This window comes from Hyla sarda, chromosome 13 (assembly GCF_029499605.1).
Source record: "Hyla sarda isolate aHylSar1 chromosome 13, aHylSar1.hap1, whole genome shotgun sequence".
In the NCBI taxonomy this organism is placed as follows: Eukaryota; Metazoa; Chordata; class Amphibia; order Anura; family Hylidae; genus Hyla; species Hyla sarda.
The window spans coordinates 45,865,059-45,887,526 of NC_079201.1; the positions used below are offsets into that span (position 1 = coordinate 45,865,059).

The 22,468-nt window shown below is 43.8% G+C and overlaps 1 protein-coding gene across 3 annotated transcripts in view; it reads right to left on the bottom strand.

Annotated features, from left to right (window-relative positions):
- Window positions 1–243: 243 nt before the first annotated feature.
- Window positions 244–22,468, bottom strand: part of LOC130297331 (proton channel OTOP2-like) — a 122,511-nt gene continuing 100,286 nt past the window's right edge. For 2 of the 3 annotated variants that reach the window (XM_056549706.1, XM_056549707.1), the window contains exons 3-7: window positions 11,085–11,221; window positions 10,811–10,869; window positions 6,069–6,208; window positions 3,313–4,160; window positions 244–2,637 (exon numbers count right to left, since the gene is read on the bottom strand). In XM_056549706.1, the coding sequence (XP_056405681.1) occupies window positions 2,467–2,637; window positions 3,313–4,160; window positions 6,069–6,208; window positions 10,811–10,869; window positions 11,085–11,221 (1,355 nt within the window). In that variant the 3' untranslated portion in view covers window positions 244–2,466. The remainder of the gene's footprint in view (window positions 2,638–3,312; window positions 4,161–6,068; window positions 6,209–10,810; window positions 10,870–11,084; window positions 11,222–22,468) is intronic. The other variant, XM_056549708.1, reaches the window with a different exon arrangement.

The following is a 22,468-nucleotide window of genomic DNA, read 5'->3' on the forward strand; positions in this document are numbered from 1 at the left end:
TTTTATATCGAAATAAAACAAAGTTTTCATAAACATGGGGGTTTGGAAAGTGAAAACAAACTCCTACAAAGAGAAGTGTATAGGATACACACGATAGAGGCATTAAATGGGGTTAAATTAAATCTGCAATTTTAATTTTTTAAGTAGTTTGCATTGATTTACCATTTTTCATATTTTCTTCCTTTTCATATTTATAGATTTTTTGGAATTTATTGTGTTACATTTGATGAATTTTTGCACGGTTCTTAATTACAGAAATATGGTGGTATAAATGGTGGTGAATTTGCTACACACATGAGCTTGAGAAAAAGGAGGACCCCTTGAGCTGGTGAGAATCTCAGAACACTCTATCCTTGAATTCAAACAGCTCCATTGTTCAGACTTGAGAGTGGACATACCCAATGGAGCAGACAGACATAAACAAAGATTCAGTTTTAATATTATATTAAGGACATGCGTGCTATTTGAGCTTTATTAGAAAATGCCAACCTTATTCCAGAGGAAGTCATATAAAATAATTACTATGCTCACATATAATTATACACGTGTATGCATATATTGCTAAATTTATACAATATTGAATTTTTGTTCTATAAATATACACAATCATTCTAAGGCTTGATTCATGCAAACATAATATGGGAATGTTCCTGCGTTCGTATTATGATCAATTTTCTGGACAGTCCTCAGGTCTAAGTCCAAACCAAACTAAGGCTAGGATAACACCATATTCTTGCCATGTGGTTAAGACAAAAGTTTTTTTGCTTTTTTGAAAAAAAAAATACACAACAAAAAACAAAACAGCAACATAGAAGATTGTATTCAGGGCCTATACATGTGTATATATATATATATATATATATATATATATATATATATACTCTTCCCGACATATTTAAGCTCTACTACTACTTTGTGCCCCATTGTCCTTGTGTTTTGTTTCTTGTTAAAACATTTCCCTCCTAGACCCTATTTAACCCTTTCACATATTTAAACATTTCAATCATGTTCCCCTTTCCCTACTTTCCTCCTACGACTGGACACCTATATAGATAGACTCTGTTGCCATTGTTTTTTATTGTAATGAAAAATAAAGTATACAGTACATCTGGATGCTGTTCTTTGGTAGGAAAGTGCAGCCTGCCGTAATCACAAGCATACCTTTTTTAACAACAGAATTAAAAAGCAACAGGGTCTCACTACATACGCATGTTCACATCATCATAGGAACACATGATGCTGTTAGTTTGGGGCATTATGTCTGCCCTACAGGTGCATTACACCTATGAAGTGTGTACATAGCCTAATACATAAATTCACCACTGAATCATTAATAACCATATACCTTTCTATGTAATGGCAACTTACTTGCCTGGATCCGCTCTGTGCTCTGGTTTTCCCGCAATCTTCTGTGTATCTTCAGTTCCGGGGCTGACTTGGTGTATGAGCTTCGTGACATCACCGCTGCTGTTTGCCTTCTAGGTCCTGCTGCTAGCAAACAGCAGCGATGACATCGGGAAACTGCCTATGCTCCAAGTTGACCCCAGAACCAAAGATACGGATGATGACAGAAGATTGCGGATGAACCAGAGCATGGAATGGGACCAGATACCAGTGCAGCAGAATCCCACTGAATAGAATGCTGCTGTGGAATTCTGCAGAGATTCCAACATGTGAACATAGCCTTATAGAGATATATTCGGGTCTGGTGCTGTCACTGGTATTGGAGGTCTTATGGCTGTCACTGTCTAGGGATATAAGGATATATTGGAATCTGTGGCTATCAATGGTAAAAGGAGTCCCGTGGAAGGTGCTTCACTACATAATTGTAGAAAAATTGTAAAACAATGTATGTCATTTTTTTTTCCTCCAAAAGGAATACTTGAGGACCATGACCATGTTATAGTCTACCATGATTTACCCGAGCTCTCTAATTCACTTCCCCAAACAATTACAGCAATTTGTCAGACTGTCAAAAGGATTTCCCATCCCTGGTATATGATTAAATGAGCTGATTCACATGTGTAAGAAAGTAATCAAATCTTGATTCTTGGGTTTGCTTTTCTATTTGTGTTCCAAAATTGTGAATTTGTATGTAATCATATTTACAAGACATGTATAATGGCACTTGCTCTTTCTCTTCTGATAACCTGCAACCCCCAGCTTTAAAAACACTGCGGACACTAGACAGATGTCCTCTGTCATAGTGATTTGTCCCTGAATTTGTAGGCAGGTGGCAGCCGTGCTTGACAGACTACACAATATTGTGCCAAAATTTTCTTTAAATAGTTTAAAAAAATAAAACAATCTTTAATTTCAGTTTGTTGTTAAATCACAATGAGGGGAGTCAGGAAATATTTCCCCCCCATCTCAGGTTCTTATTTCAGAGTATATATTCAGTATTCCATTGTACTGTCTTTTAAACTCTGTATCCTCTGTGTTTTCAGGTCTTTAAAGCAGCACATCCTATGACATTCGAAACACTTCCAATAGGCTGGCAGCTCCATGCATGCGATAGAAAATGCCAAATGGTAGGCTGATGTTGGTAATTATTGTCCACACTGTAGGTCCATAGAACTTCAACTCTAAATTATTCTTTAACTGTGGTCGAGCACCAAACGCAGGCATTAACCAAAGCTGTTAAAAGAAAATGTAGAGACATAAGATAATAGTATGTATTAAGAGAACTTTAAATAGCATAGTGATATTTGTAAACATATGTAAAACCAGTCCTCCATTCTGAGACAACCTTTATTGGATAGCATATGGCAAACCTTGCTGGCGTGGGGCTCATGGAAAGAGAATGCCCAGCTTTGTTGATCTTATACCATTTAATACGGGATGTCCCTTCTGTCTTCTGTCTTTTGATCTTTACTATGGACCCCCATTTTATTGATTCTACGCAATATTTTATTCTCAAACATAAAATATTTTTTTCTATTTCTTTTCTCCTTCTTGGCATCCAAAATAATTATTAATATTGTAAATTAAGAACGGATTTCTTTTCAAACTTGCAGAGGATCTCCCTCTGTGAGTTTGAAAGGTGACGAGGTCTGCGCAGCAGATTATCGCCAGCGGAATCTTCGCTGTTGAAAATGTGCCTCAGACCCCATTGAGGTTAATAGGGTCTGTGGTGGATTTTCAACAGCAGAGATTTTGCTGGTGAAAATCTGCTGTGGGTAGCACACGGAGACCCCCATCCCTTTTCAAACTCGCAGCAGGCAGCGGGCTGCGAGTTTGAAAAGATATCCGCTCATGTGAATGAGCCCTAATAGAGATTTTGTAAAGTTTAATAACATCCTCAGTACTTACTATAATGTTACAGAGCAGCAAAAAAAGGGAAATCTCCTGAACGAGTCTTCTTTTTAAATTCCATGGGCGGATTTGATCCATTTGCATGTGATTGTCTACTGTATTTGTTCCAGAAGGTACTGCTGGTTCCTGACAAGTTTCTTCTGGTAGGCTAGGTGTAACAGATTCATTTGTATAAACAAGTTCTTTATTTGGATCTGAAGAGGAATCTCTGAAAGGTTCTCTATGCAGCCCTTCAATAATAAAGGTATTTTGCAATGTAAGTTGTACAATCATGAGCAATGAGTATATCAGATTCAAAGCATTGAGAAGCTCCCCAGGGGTTGTAGCCACCATTGCTACTATGGAGTAATATGAGATACAGTACTGACCAAGTGCTGCTCCAAGGAGCAAAGTAACATCTAAAGTGCGTGTTGGATTCTTGTGACCATCCATGTCCCTCTTGTCAAACCGGTAAATGATGGAGCCAGTGAGTGAGCCCATTGACATAATGCTGAGGACAACAACATTGAATGAATAAAACATGACATGAGCCTGGTGGCTTTTGGCTCGAATATTGACTTGTACTTTGTATGTAACAAGAGCCACAATACCACCAAGAAGAACTATTCCTCCGAATATAAGTCCTACAAAGATACTATGAAAGCAGAAGCAAGGGCTAAGACGACGGTGACATGGCATGGTGTCATCCATTTTACGTCCAACGTTTTTCCACATAACATATGTCATAGCTGAGGCAAAGAGGCTATATTCTATGTTAAATGGGTAGAGGTAATAATATCCAGTTTGGAAAATGTGACACAAATGATTACTGCAGCGACAAGTGTGGCCATGTGCTCCACCAGCATCTACAAAAAAAAAGTATAAAATAAACCATTAACATGATTATAAAGACATCAGAACTGCAGTTTGGTCCGTAGCTCTTTCTGTTGGGAAGTCATGAATATTCTAGATCTCCCAAAACCAGATTCCTACTAAAAGTATTATTTGTTGGTAGATTATTGATTCTGAGGATTCTGATTTTTTTGTCCTCCTCATGCTGCCAAGGGGGAGGGGGTTTATATATTAACCCCTTAAGGACTCAGGGTTTTTCCGTTTTTGCACTTTCGTTTTTTTCCTCCTTACCTTTTAAAAATCATAACCCTTTCAATTTTCCACCTAAAAATCCATATTATGGCTTATTTTTTGCGTCACCAATTCTACTTTGCAGTGACATTAGTCATTTTACCCAAAAATGCACGGCGAAACGGGAAAAAAAATCATTGTGCGACAAAATTGAAAAAAAACGCCATTTTGTAACTTTTGGGGGCTTTCGTTTCTACGCAGTGCATATTTCGGTAAAAATTACACCTTATCATTGTTCTGTAGGTCCATACGGTTAAAATGATACCCTACTTATATAGGTTTGATTTTGTCGCACTTCTGGAAAAAATCATAACTACATGCAGGAAAATTTATACGTTTAAAAATGTCATCTTCTGACCCCTATAACTTTTTTATTTTTCCACGTATGGGGTGGTATGAGGACTCATTTTTTGCGCCGTGATCTGAAGTTTTTATCGTTATGATTTTTGTTTTGATCGGACTTTTTGATCACTTTTTATTCATTTTTTAATGGTATAAAAAGTGACCAAAATACGCTTTTTTGGACTTTGGAATTTTTTTGCGCGTACGCCATTGACCGTACGGCTTAATTAATGATATATTTTTATAGTTCGGACATTTACGCACGCGGCGATACCACATATGTTTATTTTTATTTTTTTTACACTGTTTTATTTTTTTTATGGGAAAAGGGGGGTGATTCAAACTTTTATTAGGGAAGGGGTTAAATGACCTTTATTAACACTTTTTTTTACATTTTTTTTGCAGTGTTATAGGTCCCATAGGGACCTATAACACTGCACACACTGATCTTTTACACAGATCACAGGCGTGTATTAACACGCCTGTGATCAGCATTATCGGCGCTTGACTGCTCCTGCCTGGATCTCAGGCACGGAGCAGTCATTCGTCGATCGGACACTGGGGAGGCAGGTAAGAGCCCTCCCGGTGTCCGATCAGCTGTTTGGGACGCCGCGATTTCACCGCGGCGGTCCCGAACAGCCCGACTGAGCAGCCGGGTCACTTTCACTTTCACTTTAGAAGCGGCGGTCAGCTTTGACCGCCGCTTCTAAAGGGTTAATACCGCACATCGCCGCGATCGGCGATGTGTGGTATTAGCCGCGGGTCCCGGCCGTTGATTAGCGCCGGGACCGACGCGATATGATGCGGGATCGCGGCGCGATCCCGCTTCATATCGCGGGAGCCGGCGCAGGACGTAAATATACGTCCTGCGTCGTTAAGGGGTTAAATATAAATTCTGTATGATTGTTTATTTGTATCATGGTTATACTTATATGTATTTTATATTATGTATATAGTTACATAGTTACATAGTTACATAGTTAGTACGGTCGAAAAAAGACATATGTCCATCAAGTTCAACCAGGGAATTAAGGGGTAGGGGTGTGGCGCGATATTGGGGAAGGGATGAGATTTTATATTTCTTCATAAGCATTAATCTTATTTTGTTCCAGGAATGTATCTAATCCTGTTTTAAAGCTGTTAATACTATACTTAATGTATTTTTATTATTTGAAAATGTGTAACAAATAATGTATAACTGTTAAGTTTTTGACTTCAAATAAACCTAATGAGGAAAAAATCAGATGTCTCTTTTTTCCTCTTAATTTAATCAATTTTATGTTTTATACCTCTCTGATCATGATATCCCATTGTGATGGCCATATCTTTAAAATCTTCCTCCAGGTCTCTTGTCTGGTGGACAGACTCATCAGTGACTGCAGCCATCCATATGCTGAGATTTGTTATCAGCACCAACATAAGACCATACCTAAAAAGTTGTAATGTTAAAATAATATTAATATATACACATTTTAGAAGATGTAAAATATGCTCTGAACATTGCCAAGCAATTTGCAGTGGGCTGATGTTTGTGCACTGTCTGTAACGAGCTTCATTTTCACAGGAAACAGTCACTGCCTCTCCTCTGCTGTGTTCTCTGCTCTAGGGCCCTATTAGTGGGGCCAACATGCTGTAAACAAGCATCAATCTGGTAGATTGGTGCTAGTTTACAGAATGTATGACAATCGTGCAGGCAAGGCCGCACAAATAATCTCTAGATCATTTCTGTGGCCCTTCGCTTCCTTTATTTGTCGGCCCCACATCCCCTATTATACAGGAAGATCTGCTGCCGGTCACGCTATCAGCAGACGAACTTTTTTTTTGGGTGATTTGCTTGTTCGTTGGCTGGTTACTGGCCCTATTACACCAGGTCATGTCACTCTGTGTAATAGGGTCCCTATTACTTAGGTACAGACAAAGACAATAGTGAGACTGTTCAAGCAAATCCCTTACACCTTCAATAGGTCATCATAGATCACCCCAGTTATCTAACATTTCTGCTTTGACATTCATTAGCTCAGGTGTCCTCATGTAATCAAATGGACAGTGGGAAGTTGCCTCAAGTAGCACCTTATATTACTGGTCCAGACATGAAGGAACAATCAGCTGGCACATGAAAGCAAAACATACTCAGTGGGGGGAAACATATCAAAACCTGTCCAGAGGAAAACTTGTTCAGTTGCCCATAGCAACCAGTCAGCTAGCTTCTTTCATTTTTAAGAAGGCCTCTGCAAAATGAAAGAAGCGATCTGATTGGTTGCTATAGGCAACTGAACTTTTCCTTTGCACAGGTTTTGATAAATCTCCCCCACTGAATCCAGAAAGAACACAGACAGACATGATTAGATAGCAGGAATGTGCTCAATTTGTAGAATAAAGTAGGCTTCATAAACCATCAGAAAAGCATAGGAATGTATAAAAAATGTATGCTTTATTTAGACATCATAATACACAAGTGCAGGGAAAACAACAAGAGGCCACAGTGGCATCTACTGGTTGTTCGTCCTGTACCTTTTATATGTTGATGTCTGAATAAGGCATCACATTTTTTTAAAGTGTACCTGTCGTTAACAAAAACTTTTTATATAATATTGATAATACCAGTATATGTATGTTTGTAAAATGTGTATATTTTTGTCACTACAAATATTTTCTGTGTGTCTCTGTGAGGAGTACAAATACGGACATGAAGGGCTCTGTGCAGTGAGGCTCTCTGACAAGCCCCCCGGCTCACAGATCAGGATTATTGACAAGCCAGGAGTCTGCATAGAGTCCTGCTGGCCCTGCTCTCACTTCCTATGTTTGGTCTCCTCATAGAGACACACAGACAATAGGTGCAGGGACAGTATTTTTCACCAAAAATATACACATTTTTTAATCAATGTATAATACAAATTTAGAAATATACATATAATGGTATTATCTAATTTCACAGTTACATAGTTACAAAGCTTCTAATGTTGAAAAAAGACCAGAGTCTATCAAGTTCAATCTATATCTCTATTGAGTCCCTGCTGAGTTGATGCAGAGGAAGGGGAAAAAAAAAACCTCATACTAGAGGTAAAAATCCTTCCTGACTCCAAATATGGCAGAATAAATGCCTGGATCAACCTTCTGTCCCTATAAATCAATTATCCATAGCCTGTAATTGTATTGCTCTCCAGAAATGCATCCAGGCCCTTTTGAACTCTCTTACTGAGTTCACCATGACCACCTCCTACAAAAGAGAGTATCACAGTCTCTCTTCTCTTACCGTAAAGAAGCCCCGTCTGTGCTGATGTAGGAACCTTCTTTGCTTTAGACGTCGAGGATGCCCCCTTGTTATAGATACAGTTCTCGGTATAAATACTGTAGATCATAGGAGAGATCTCTGTATGGCCCCCTGATATATTTCTTCTTTTTTCTAAACTATATTACCCTAATTCTGATAATCTTTCTGGGTACTGTAGTCCTCCCATTCCCCTTATTACTCTGGTTGCTAGTCTTTGAACCCTCTCCAGCTCCACTATATCTTTCTTGTACACTTGTGCCCAGTACTGTACATAGTATTATATGTGTGGTCTGACTAGTGATTTGTACAGCAGTAGAATTATTTCCTTGTCGTGGGCATCTATGCCCCTATTGATACATCCCATGATTTTATTTGCCTTGGCAGCAGCTTCCTGACACTGGTCTCTACAGCTAAATTTACTGTTAACTAAGACCCCTAAGTCCTTTTCCATGTCAGTCGTCCCAAGTGTGCTCCCATTTAATACATAATCCCAGCCTGGATTTTCCTCCCCATGTGCATAACCTTACATTTATCAGTGTTGAACCTCATCTGCCACTTCCCAGCCCAAACCTCCAACCTATCCAGATCCATTTGTAACAGTGCACTGTCCTCTATAGTGTTTACCGCTTTACACAGCTTAGTATTATTTGCGAAGATTGCTACTTCACTATATAAACCCTCAACAAGGTCATTAATAATATTAAGTAGAATAGAACCCAAACCCCTGTGGTACCCCACTAGTAACAGTAACCCGCTCAGAATAAGTACCATTAATAACCATCCTCTGTTTCCTATTACTGAGTCAGTTACTTACCCACTTGCACACATTCTCCCCCAGCCCAAACCTTCTCATTTTATGCACCAACCTTTTATGTGGACCCGTATCAAATGCTTTTGAAAAATCCAGATGTACGACATCCAGCGATTGCCCCTGGTCCAGTCTGGAGCTCACCTCCTCATAAAAGCTTATCAGGTTTGTTTGACAGGACCAATCCCTCATAAACCCATGCTGATATGGAGTCATACATTTATTTTTATCAAGATACTTCAAAATAGCATCTCTTAGAAAACCCTCAAACAATTTACATACAAATGAGGTTAAACTAACAGGCCTATAATTCCTGGGGTCACTTTTTGACCCCTTTTTAAATATTGGCACCACATTTGCTATGCACCAGTCCTGGGGAACAGTCCCTGTCTATTTAGATTTTTTGTAGGCAACACTGTACTTCTTCCTGGGTTAGACAAGTGACATGTACTGGGGCGTTTATCTTATCTTGCTGTAGTTTACCTTGAATCTCATTTTATCAAAAGTTTTAGTTAACAACAGGTACACATTAATGCATTTGAGTGAGTGCTGATGGTTCCTTATATTACGGGCCTCAATGTAACTGAAAAGGTTCCATATATGATACAGTATTTAATTACTACAGCTTCTCAATGCAGAAATGATGTGTCCCCCTCCCTAACCTTGGTCCCTGAGGTAAATTTGTTAGATGAACCATCATTTAGTCTGCAGCCCTGATTCAGTAGCATACACATTCATTTAAAATTTTACATTTCTGCGCATGTAACCTTTATAAATGTACCGTATTTATCGGCGTATAACACGCACTTTTTAGGCTAAAATTTTTAGCCTAAAGTCTATGTGCGTGTTATATGCCGATAAGCCGCTGCAGTTCAATGATATAAAGCGGGCGCTTTAAATCAATGAACTGCAGCGGCTTTGCAGGTGCAGAGACCGCCAGCGCTGCCGGCTTCTCTGCCCCTGCCTGCACTGGGGTCTAGAGCCCTGCTGCCGGCCCTTCTCTCCCCCTGGCTATTGGAGCCGCTGCCCGTTCTCTCCCCCTGACTATCGGTGCCGGCGCCCCATTGCCATCGCCGATAGCCAGGGGGAGAGAAGTGGCGCCGGCAATGGGGCAGTGGTGCCGACAGACAGGGGGAGAGAAGGGGCAGCGGCACCCATTGCCGGCGCTGCTGCCCCGTTGCCTCCCCCCATCACCGGTTACCTGTTGCCGGGGTCGGGTTCGCGCTGCTTCAGGCATGACGTCAGTGCGCCGCACCGTGCAGTGCATAGCAACAACGCAGGGGACGCACACCGGAGGCCTGAAGCAGCGTGGACCTGACCCCGGCAACAGGTAATTATGCAACCGGGGATGGGGGGAGGCAACGAGGCTGGGGCGCCGGCACCGATAGTCAGGGGGAGAGAACGGGCAGCGGCGCCGACAGCAGGGGAGAGAAGCGGCGGCAGCAGGGGGGAGAGAGCGGGCAGCGACGGCCTCTCTCCCCCTACTTTTCCTGGGGGTGTATCGGGCTATACACGCACACACACACACCCTCATTTTACCATGGATATTTGGGTAAAAATCTTTTTTTACCCAAATATCCTTGGTAAAATGAGGGTGCGTGTTATAGGCCGGTGCGTGGTATACTCCGATAAATACGGTATGTATGATTGTGTCATACAGCATCTTGAGCTTTTCGACCAACCAACTGAATATTCTTTTCCCTTGTCCTCTTTTACTAAATAATAATTTCATTTGTCTATTAGATTTTTAAATGTATAACTAGATGTGCTGAGACCTTGTCATTACAGTGGATAAATAGACAATCCTGCAGTCGTTTCTTAAACGCTTAATATTAGTAGAGACTGGCACCCACATACACTGATCAGCCATAAAGTCACCTGGATAATATTGTGTAAGCCCATGCCACCACAACAAGTCTGACATGGCCACCACCTTCTGTCAATTTTCTCACCTGGAAATGTTGGTGTGAATCTGTACGCAGTGTTTACTGGAGACCCATAGAAAATATGTCTGAAATGCAAAAGCAAGCAATATTGATTTATAATGCTATTATTATTATTATTATTATTATTATTAATAATCTATAACTATTTATATAAAAAATATATTTTAATAATAGAACCAGATAATACATAATATTATAATAGAACCAGAGCCTGAAGAGACTTGTTACGAAGGAAGCAAGGGATCATATAATTTGCATTTAGATAGGACTTCAGACTTACCTGAAGGATAATGAATGCACTTTGCACCATGGGGTGAATGAGCTTGATTGGAGATTCACAATCAATATAACTAATATAATAACCAATCTTAAAAACATCAAGAACCAGACTGCAGATCCCAAAGAACACCAGACCACCTGCCGGGGAAGGAAAACAGTGACCTTAATGACCTTTATTGAATAGTATGTAAACAATTAACATTTTGTGTAAAAGTCAATATACATAGGATGTCCAGCAAATTCAAGGAACCCTGCAGTTTGCATTATAAAAATGACTTACTCAAAAATAGTAGTCACCTTTCTATTACACCAACAATTCAGTCTTAAATGTTTCTGTACACTATATTTTTTCTTGTTTAAAGCTTTACTGTAATTTAAACGAACTTTTCACTCAGAAATTTTATATACAATGTGGATACTGTCACGATGCCGGCTGGCAGGTAGTGGATCCTCTGTGCCAGAGAGGGATTGGCGTGGACCGTGCTAGTGGACCGGTTCTAAGTCACTACTGGTTTTCACCAGAGCCCGCCGCAAAGCGGGATGGTCTTGCTGCGGCGGTAGTGACCAGGTCGTATCCACTAGCAACGGCTCACCTCTCAGGCTGCTGAAGATAGGCGCGGTACAAGGGAGTAGACAGAAGCAAGGTCGGACGTAGCAGAAGGTCGGGGCAGGCAGCAAGGATCGTAGTCAGGGGCAACGGCAGGAGGTCTGGAACACAGGCTAGGAACACACAAGGAACGCTTTCACTGGCACAATGGCAACAAGATCCGGCAAGGAAGTGCAGGGGAAGTGAGGTGATATAGGGAAGTGCACAGGTGAAGACACTAATTGGAATCACTGCGCCAATCAGCGGCGCAGTGGCCCTTTAAATCGCAAAGACCCGGCGCGCGCGCGCCCTAGGGAGCGGGGCCGCGCGCGCCGGGACAGGACCGAGGGAGAGCGAGTCAGGTACGGGAGCCGGGGTGCGCATCGCGAGCGGGCGCTACCCGCATCGCGAATCGCATCCCGGCTGGAAGCGGAATCGCAGCGCCCCGGGTCAGTGGATCTGACCGGAGCGCTGCAGCGGGGAGAGTGTAGCGAGCGCTCCGGGGAGGAGCGGGGACCCGGAGCGCTCGGCGTAACAGTACCCCCCCCCTTGGGTCTCCCCCTCTTCTTAGAGCCTGAGAACCTGAGGAGCAGACTTTTGTCTAGGATGTTGTCCTCAGGTTCCCAGGATCTCTCTTCAGGACCACAACCCTCCCAGTCCACTAAAAAAAAAGTTTTCCCTCTGACCTTTTTAGAGGCTAAGATCTCTTTGACAGAGAAGATGTCCGAGGAGCCGGAAACAGGAGTGGGAGGAACAGATTTGGGAGAAAAACGGTTGAGGATGAGTGGTTTAAGAAGAGAGACGTGAAAGGCATTAGGGATACGAAGAGAAGGAGGAAGAAGAAGTTTGTAAGAGACAGGATTAATTTGACACAAAACTTTGAAAGGACCAAGATAGCGTGGTCCCAACTTGTAGCTAGGGACACGGAAGCGGACATATTTAGCGGAGAGCCATACCTTGTCTCCAGGGGAAAAAACGGGAGGAGCTCTTCTTTTCTTATCTGCGAACTTCTTCATGCGTGATGAAGCCTGTAAGAGAGAATTTTGGGTCTCTCTCCATATGATGGAAAGGTCACGAGAAATTTCATCCACAGCGGGTAGACCAGAGGGCAAGGGGGTAGGGAGGGGGGGAAGAGGGTGACGGCCGTACACCACGAAAAATGGGGATTTGGAGGAAGATTCAGAGACTCTGAAGTTATACGAGAATTCGGCCCATGGAAGGAGGAGATCTGCCCAGTCATCCTGGCGGGAGGAAACAAAATGTCGCAAATAATCACCCAAGACCTGGTTAATTCTTTCTACTTGTCCATTGGACTGGGGATGATATGCAGAAGAAAAATTTAATTTAATCTTGAGTTGTTTACAGAGAGCCCTCCAGAATTTAGACACGAATTGGACACCTCTATCCGAGACGATCTGCGTAGGCAACCCGTGAAGACGAAAAATGTGTACAAAAAATTGTTTAGCCAACTGAGGCGCTGAAGGAAGACCAGGAAGAGGGATGAAATGTGCCATTTTGGAGAATCGATCAACGACCACCCAAATAACAGTGTTGCCACGGGAAGGGGGTAAATCAGTAATAAAATCCATACCAATCAGAGACCAAGGCTGTTCGGGGACAGGCAGGGGATGAAGAAAACCAGCGGGCTTCTGGCGAGGAGTCTTATCCCGGGCACAGATAGTGCAGGCTCGCACAAAGTCCACAACATCCGTCTCCAGAGTCGGCCACCAATAGAAGCGGGAGATGAGTTGCAGAGATTTCTTGATGCCCACATGACCTGCGAGATGGGAGGAGTGACCCCATTTGAGGATTCCGAGGCGTTGGCGTGGAGAAACAAAGGTCTTTCCTGGAGGAGTTTGCCTGATGAAGGCAGGAGAAGTGGAGATCAGGCAGTCAGGTGGAATGATGTGTTGCGGAGAGAGTTCAACTTCTGAGGCATCCGAGGAACGAGAGAGAGCATCGGCCCTAATGTTCTTATCGGCAGGACGAAAGTGAATCTCAAAATTAAACCGGGCAAAGAACAGAGACCACCGGGCCTGGCGAGGATTCAGCCGTTGGGCAGACTGGAGGTAGGAGAGGTTCTTGTGGTCGGTGTAAATAATAACTGGAAATCTTGATCCCTCCAGCAGATGCCTCCATTCCTCAAGTGCTAATTTAATGGCTAGAAGCTCTCGATCCCCGATGGAGTAGTTCCTCTCCGCCGGAGAGAAGGTCCTAGAAAAAAAACCACAAGTGACGGCATGCCCGGAAGAATTTTTCTGTAGAAGAACAGCTCCAGCTCCCACTGAGGAGGCATCAACCTCCAGTAGGAAGGGTTTGGAAGGGTCAGGTCTGGAGAGCACGGGAGCCGAAGAAAAGGCAGACTTGAGTCGTTTAAAGGCGTCTTCCGCTTGAGGAGGCCAGGACTTGGGATCGGCATTTTTTTTGGTTAAAGCCACGATAGGAGCCACAAGGGTAGAAAAATGTGGAATAAATTGCCTGTAATAATTGGCGAACCCCAAAAAGCGTTGGATAGCACGGAGTCCGGAGGGGCGTGGCCAATCTAAGACGGCAGAGAGTTTGTCTGGATCCATTTGTAGTCCCTGGCCAGAGACCAAATATCCTAGAAAAGGAAGAGATTGGCATTCAAACAGACATTTCTCAATTTTAGCATAGAGTTGATTGTCACGAAGTCTCTGAAGAACCATACGGACATGCTGGCGGTGTTCTTCTAGATTGGCCGAAAAAATTAGGATATCATCCAGATATACAACAACACAGGAGTATAACAGATCACGAAAAATTTCATTAACAAAGTCTTGGAAGACAGCAGGGGCGTTGCACAGGCCAAAGGGCATGACCAGATACTCAAAGTGTCCATCTCTGGTGTTAAATGCTGTTTTCCACTCATCCCCCTCTCTGATGCGGATGAGGTTATAGGCGCCTCTTAAGTCCAATTTAGTAAAGATGTGGGCACCTTGGAGGCGATCAAAGAGTTCAGAGATGAGGGGTAGGGGGTAGCGGTTCTTAACCGTGATTTTATTAAGACCGCGGTAGTCAATGCAAGGACGTAGGGAGCCATCTTTTTTGGACACAAAGAAAAATCCGGCTCCGGCAGGAGAGGAGGATTTACGGATAAAGCCCTTTTTTAAATTTTCCTGGACGTATTCAGACATGGCAAGAGTCTCTGGGGCAGAGAGAGGATAAATTCTGCCCCGGGGTGGAGTAGTGCCCGGGAGGAGGTCGATAGGACAATCATAAGGCCTGTGAGGAGGTAGAGTCTCCGCTTGTTTTTTGCAGAAAACATCCGCGAAGTCCTTATAGGCCTTAGGGAGACCGGTTACTGGAGGAACCACAGAGTCACGGCAAGGGTTACTGGGAACCGGTTTTAGACAGTCCTTGGAACAAGAGGGCCCCCAACTCTTGATCTCCCCAGTGGACCAATCCAGGGTTGGGGAATGAAGTTGAAGCCAGGGAAGTCCAAGGAGAATTTCCGAGGTGCAATTGGGGAGGACCAAAAGTTCAATCCTCTCGTGATGAGATCCGATGCTCATTAGAAGGGGCTCCGTGCGGAAACGTATGGTACAGTCCAATCTTTCATTGTTTACACAATTGATGTAAAGGGGTCTGGCGAGACTGGTCACTGGGATGTTGAACCTGTTGACGAGAGAGGCCAAAATAAAATTTCCTGCAGATCCAGAGTCCAAGAAGGCCACAGTAGAGAAGGAGAAGGCAGAGGCAGACATCCGCACAGGCACAGTAAGACGTGGAGAAGCAGAGTAGACATCAAGGATTGTCTCACCTTTGTGCGGAGTCAGCGTACGTCTTTCCAGGCGGGGAGGACGGATAGGACAATCCCTCAGGAAGTGTTCGGTACTAGCACAGTACAGGCAGAGGTTCTCCATGCGGCGTCGTGTCCTCTCTTGAGGTGTCAGGCGAGACCGGTCGACCTGCATAGCCTCCACGGCGGGAGGCACAGGAACAGATTGCAGGGGACCAGAGGAGAGAGGAGCCGAGGAGAAGAAACGCCTCGTGCGAACAGAGTCCATATCTTGGCGGAGCTCCTGACGCCTTTCGGAAAAACGCATGTCAATGCGAGTGGCTAGGTGAATAAGTTCATGAAGATTAGCAGGCATTTCTCGTGCGGCCAGAACATCTTTAATGTTGCTGGATAGGCCTTTTTTAAAGGTCGCGCAGAGGGCCTCATTGTTCCAGGATAATTCTGAAGCAAGAGTACGGAATTGTACGGCATACTCGCCAACGGAAGAATTACCCTGGACCAGGTTCAACAGGGCAGTCTCAGCAGAAGAGGCTCGGGCAGGTTCCTCAAAGACACTTCGGATTTCCGAGAAGAAGGAGTGTACGGAGGCAGTGACGGGGTCATTGCGGTCCCAGAGCGGTGTGGCCCAAGACAGGGCTTTTCCAGACAGAAGGCTGACTACGAAAGCCACCTTAGACCTTTCAGTGGGAAACAGGTCCGACATCATCTCCAGATGCAGGGAACATTGGGAAAGAAAGCCACGGCAAAACTTAGAGTCCCCATCAAATTTATCCGGCAAGGATAGGCGTAGACCAGGAGCGGCCACTCGCTGCGGAGGAGGTGCAGGAGCTGGCGGAGGAGATGACTGCTGAAGCTGTGGTAGTAACTGCTGTAGCATAACGGTCAGTTGAGACAGCTGTTGGCCTTGTTGCGCTATCTGTTGTGACTGCTGGGCGACCACCGTGGTGAGGTCAGCGACAACTGGCAGAGGAACTTCAGCGGGATCCATGGCCGGATCTACTGTCACGATGCCGGCTGGCAGGTAGTGGATCCTCTGTGCCAGAGAGGGATTGGCGTGGACCGTGCTAGTGGACCGGTTCTAAGTCACTACTGGTTTTCACCAGAGCCCGCCGCAAAGCGGGATGGTCTTGCTGCGGCGGTAGTGACCAGGTCGTATCCACTAGCAACGGCTCACCTCTCAGGCTGCTGAAGATAGGCGCGGTACAAGGGAGTAGACAGAAGCAAGGTCGGACGTAGCAGAAGGTCGGGGCAGGCAGCAAGGATCGTAGTCAGGGGCAACGGCAGGAGGTCTGGAACACAGGCTAGGAACACACAAGGAACGCTTTCACTGGCACAATGGCAACAAGATCCGGCAAGGAAGTGCAGGGGAAGTGAGGTGATATAGGGAAGTGCACAGGTGAAGACACTAATTGGAATCACTGCGCCAATCAGCGGCGCAGTGGCCCTTTAAATCGCAAAGACCCGGCGCGCGCGCGCCCTAGGGAGCGGGGCCGCGCGCGCCGGGACAGGACCGAGGGAGAGCGAGTCAGGTACGGGAGCCGGGGTGCGCATCGCGAGCGGGCGCTACCCGCATCGCGAATCGCATCCCGGCTGGAAGCGGAATCGCAGCGCCCCGGGTCAGTGGATCTGACCGGAGCGCTGCAGCGGGGAGAGTGTAGCGAGCGCTCCGGGGAGGAGCGGGGACCCGGAGCGCTCGGCGTAACAGATACACTATCAGCCGCAGCAGTCTCCGATCCATGCTTCAAACCAGCCCATGTGTGTATAACTAGTTTTCTTCCCCAGACCTTACTCCCATAGTCTATTATGGCTCATTCATTTCTATTGGCAAAATCTACCATAGTTATAGTTGCAAGCTCCCGGATGCCTTTAACCCGGCACTCCCATACTCCTGTAGATCCCGCACCCACATCTCTTTTCTTTTACTATAATAAAGAGCACCAGTAACCCTTGTAATATATCTGTAGTTATCATCAGATAATATACCTGAAGTTATTATTAACCCCTTAAGGACACATGACGTACTGGAACGTCATGTGTCCGCTCCCGATCTATAACGCGGGGGCGTCATAGCGGGTCGGGCCCGGCCTCTAACAACGGCCGGGACCTGTGGCTAATAGCGTGCGGCATTGATTGCTGTGCCGCGCGCTATTAACCCTTTAGACGCGGCGTTCAAAGTTGAACGCCGCGTCTAAAGTGAAACTGAAACCATGCTGGTTAGCTCAGTGGGCTGTTCGGGATAGCCGCGGCGAAATCGCGGAATCCCGAACAGCTTACAGGACAGCAGGAGGGTCCCCACCTGCCTCCTCGCTGTCCGATCGCCGAATGACTGCCCAGTGCCTGAGATCCAGGCATGAGCAGTCAAGCGGCAGAATCATCGATCACTGGTTTCCTATGAGAAACCAGTGATCAATGTGAAAGATCAATATGTGCAGTGTTAGAGGTCCCTATGGAAGCTATAACACTGCAAAAAAAAGTGAAAAAAATGTGAATAAATATCATTTAACCCCTTCCCTATTAAAAGTTTGAATCACCCCCCTTTTCCCATAAAAAAAAAACACAGTGTAAATAAAAATAAACATATATGGTAACGCCGCATGCGGAAATGTCTGAATTATAAAAATATATCATTAATTAAACCGCACGGTCAACGGCGTGCGCACAAAAAAATTCCAAAGTCCAAAATAGTGCATTTTTGGTCACTTTTTATATCATGAAAAAATGAATAAAAAGCGATCAATATGTCCTATCAATGCAAAAATGGTACCGTTAAAAGCTTCAGATCACGGCGCAAAAAATGAGCCCTCATACCGCCCCATACACGGAAAAATAAAAACGTTATAGGGTTCAGAAATTACAATTTTAAACGTATTAATTTTCCTGCATGAAGTTATGATTTTTTCCAGAAGTACGACAAAATCAAACCTATATAAGTAGGGTATCATTTTAACAGTATGGACCTACAGAATAAATATCAGGTGTCATTTTTACCGAAAAATGTACTACGTAGAAACGGAAGCCCCCAAAAGTTACAAAACTGCAGGGGTTTTTTTCAATTTTGTCTCACAATGATTTTTTTTTCCGTTTCACCGTAGATTTTTGGGCATAATGACTGACGTCATTACAAAGTAGAATTAGTGGCGCAAAAAATAAGCCATCATATGGATTTTTAGGTGCAAAATTGAAAGAGTTATGATTTTTTAAAGGCAAGGAGCAAAAAACGAAAATGCAAAAAACGAAAAAAACCCCGGTCCTTAAGGGGTTAAATCTGAATGTACTTAAAAAATTTACCTAATGTACCATTTAAAAAAAGGGCTTAGGGTTTATTCATGTGTATGGAGCTGTGCTGCAGGAAGAAGTGAAAGGGGTCAAAGTGCTAAACAAATGTTATGGCCTCCTTATTTGCTGGATAAGTCGGAACCCCACAATCTAGATAGTAGGATCTTGCATCAGTTTCTGTAATGGAAAACCTTTTGGAGTATTTATAAATCCCATTTTCAGGTACCATTTTTTAAAATGAGGACTGTGTATTTCCCTGCCCCCATGGGCTCCCTTCAAAGAATTAAACACTTTCTACCAGGTTTCACTGTAGATTGGGGCTAATTTCTGCAAGTCCTACTAATGAGTATTGTCAGGTAAACGTTCTAAATAAACTACACAACTCCAAATAATATTTTCCTTATTAATAACTAAAGAAAACACATTAAGGCTAGGTTTCCAATTGTTTTCTTTTTGGCAAAAACGCCAATAAAAACGCCCTTTCTGCCGCCTGGTGTTTTATTTGTGAAAAAACGCTGCGGACAGATGTTAGCTGCAAGTCAATAGGGAACTGCAAAATGCCATATCCACTTGGCTTTTTCAGTTTGGCATTTTTATATATTTTTTTTATCCTTTTGGCGTTTTTCTGCCCCTTGGCAGTTTTTCAAAAATGACCCCTTGTTGACACTTTAGCGTTTTTTCGGGAAATCTTGGCGTTTTTACTCCCATAGAAGTGTATGGGAGTAAAAAAATTAAAGCCAAGAAAAACACCATGTGGGTTTTAACTTTGATGTTTTTTCAGGTGGTTTTTATTCTTTTTTTGGACTTTAGTGATCCAAAAAAGTGATGGAGATAGATACCTTTTTTATTAAAATTTCGTAGGGTACCATAAAATATAATAATAAAAAAGATACAGTAGTGATAGAAAAAATTTTGTTTAATGAAACTTTTCTTTTTTATAACAAAATTTTTATACATTTTTAAACAGGGATCAATTTATGTGTGGGGGCAGGGCACTAAAAATGTAGCCGACAATAATAAAAATGTATTGTGTGTGTTTTTCACTTTTTTCTTTTTTACATTTTTTAGGTAGTACTATTACTCCCTGCATGTAACACACTGTTCAATGATGGGAGTAGTACCTGTACTAATTGACAGATCACCCCAGGTCTGTTTAGATCCTTCTGTATAATTTATAGATGCGGCCGGCCGCTCTTCTATGGTCCCCACAGGGAGCTGTGATTGGCCAGATGGTTCCAGCCAATCACAACTCTGGGGGAAATATGAATAGGTATATATATATATATATATACGTCAGTGCAGGGGACCATAGAAGAGCAGCCGGCCGCATCTATACATTATACAGGAGGATCACAGTGGGTGTCAGGAGTGACACTCGCTGCAATCTGTCTATTAATGCAGGTACTATAGCTCCCAGCATGGAGCAGAGTGTGCTCCATGTTGGGAGCAGAAGTGCCTGCCGCAAAGGACAGATCACAGCAGGTATCACTCCTGACACCTGTTGCGTACCTCGGGGAGAAGAGCTGATGCTGAGCAGTAGATATACATCATATATCTAATGCCCAGTAAGAACTTACAGTGTATACAGTATATACATTGCTGGCTCACTTAACCCCTTGCTGAGCTGAGTGCTATGAACCAGCCCAGCATGGAAATAGTTAACTTACATTGCTGGATAGTGTAGGTTAACCCTTTAGGCGGTATACACTATATACAGCTATCTATAGATAGCTGTATATAGTTTATACAGAAGACGAAGTACGCTTACGTCCATCCCTTCCCTGGGTCTGTGTAGCTCCGCCCCCTAGTGATGATGTCATTAGGGGCGGAGCTACAGACGGGAGCCAGACTGGTAAGGGTGTGAGGCTCTGTTCACATTGTTCGTTTTGTATAATGTGAACAGACCCTTCTGGCAGTGTCTTCCCAGATAGGGAGACTCCAGCTGTTGCTAAACTACAACTCCCAGCATGCCCAGACAGCCAAAGGCTGGGAGTTGTAGTTTTGCAACAATTGGAGGCTCCCTGTTTTGGAAGACATTGAAATATGGGCGCTCTCCCCAGAGGACAGCGCCAAAAATGTACTAACCAATATTTTGTGTTTTTTTTTTTCTTCTCATTTCAGATCCGTGTATGCCGAGGATTACGGCGGATTCGGAGGACTACTGCAGATGAACTGGATTTTTTTTCCTTTTAATAAAATGGCTAACAAGGGCTGTGGGGGAGTGTTTTTTTTAAATAAAATAAGTTTTCCAATGTGTCATCTTTTTTTTTTTATTGAATTTTCAGGCTTAGTAGTGGAAGCTGTTTAATGGAATTAATTACTAAGCCGGGGCTTAGCGTTAGCCCCACAAACAGCTAGTGCTAACCCATAAATATTACTAACCACCACCACAGGGGTGTCGGGAAGAGTCAGTACCAAAATGGTCCTCGCCCACCCTGGTAATTTCAGGCTGTTGCTGCTTGGTTGGTATCTGACTGAGAATAAAAATACGGGGAACCCTATACATTTTTTATTTATTTATAAAAAAAAAAAAAATAACACATAGGGTTCCCCTTCTTTTTATTCTCAGCCAGATACCAACCAAGAAGCAACAGCCTAATGTTACCATGGTGGTCCAGTTCATCTGCAGTAGTCCTCCGAATCCACCGTAATCCTCTGCATACACGGATCTGAAACGAGAAGAAAAAAGAAACACAAAAAATTAGTTAGGACATTTTGGCGCTGTCCGCTGGGGAGAGCACCCATAATTTCTTCCCAAACAGAGAGCCTACAATTGCTGCAAATCTTCAACTCCCAGCATGCCCAGACAGCCTTTGGCTGTCTGGGCATGCTGGGAGTTGTAGTTTAGCAACAGCTGGAGTCTACCGGTCTGGGAGGACACTGCCAGAAGGGTCTGTTCACATTATTCAAAATGGACAATGTGAACAGAGCCTCACACTTGCCAGCCTGGCTCCCGTCTGTAGCTCTTCCCCTAATGATGTCATCACTAGGGGCGGAGCTACACGGACCGGGACAGGAGCAAGAGAGGTAAGTGGAGGTCGGCTTCTGTATACACTATATACAGCTATCTATAGATAGCTGTATATACTGTATACCGCCCAAAGGGGCTAGAGGAGCAGGGAGCCCTGTCAGTATAGTGAATGGATTCCCGGCTCCTGTATAAGATACATGGGTACTCTATGCACCCCTGTATACTATAAGGCCTGTGGAAGTGAGTAGTGATGCTATACATCACTCCGCATTATAGATTTTGCGAATTGTTCGCCTGCGAACAGTTCCCGGCGAATTTTGCATGTTCGCGTTCGCATCACTGGGCGAACATATGTGAAGTTCGATTCACCCCTATACTTTAACATTGCGGTAAACTTTGACCCTGTGAGTCAGAGTCAGCAGACACATTACAGCCAATCAGCAGCAGCCCGTCCCTTCCAGACCCTCCTACCTCTTGCACAGATGCCATTTTACCCTCATTCGGCATGCTGCAGGCTTAGTAAGTGGAGCGACAGAGAAGCTGCTCCTGCTGTATAGGGAAAGCGATAGCTAGGTTGCTGCTAGGTGGTGTATTCAGGGTCCACTTTACTCCTAAAGCACTAGTCTAACATCTGCTTTAAGGACAGCACCCAAAAAAGCCCTTTTTAGGGCTCAAATATCAGTCCGTGTGTCTTGCAACAGCTGGAGGCACCCTGGTTGGGAGGGAACCGCTGGTTAAAAGGGGTACTCCAGTATAAAACTTAAGTTACTTCAAGCAACTAACTACTACAGT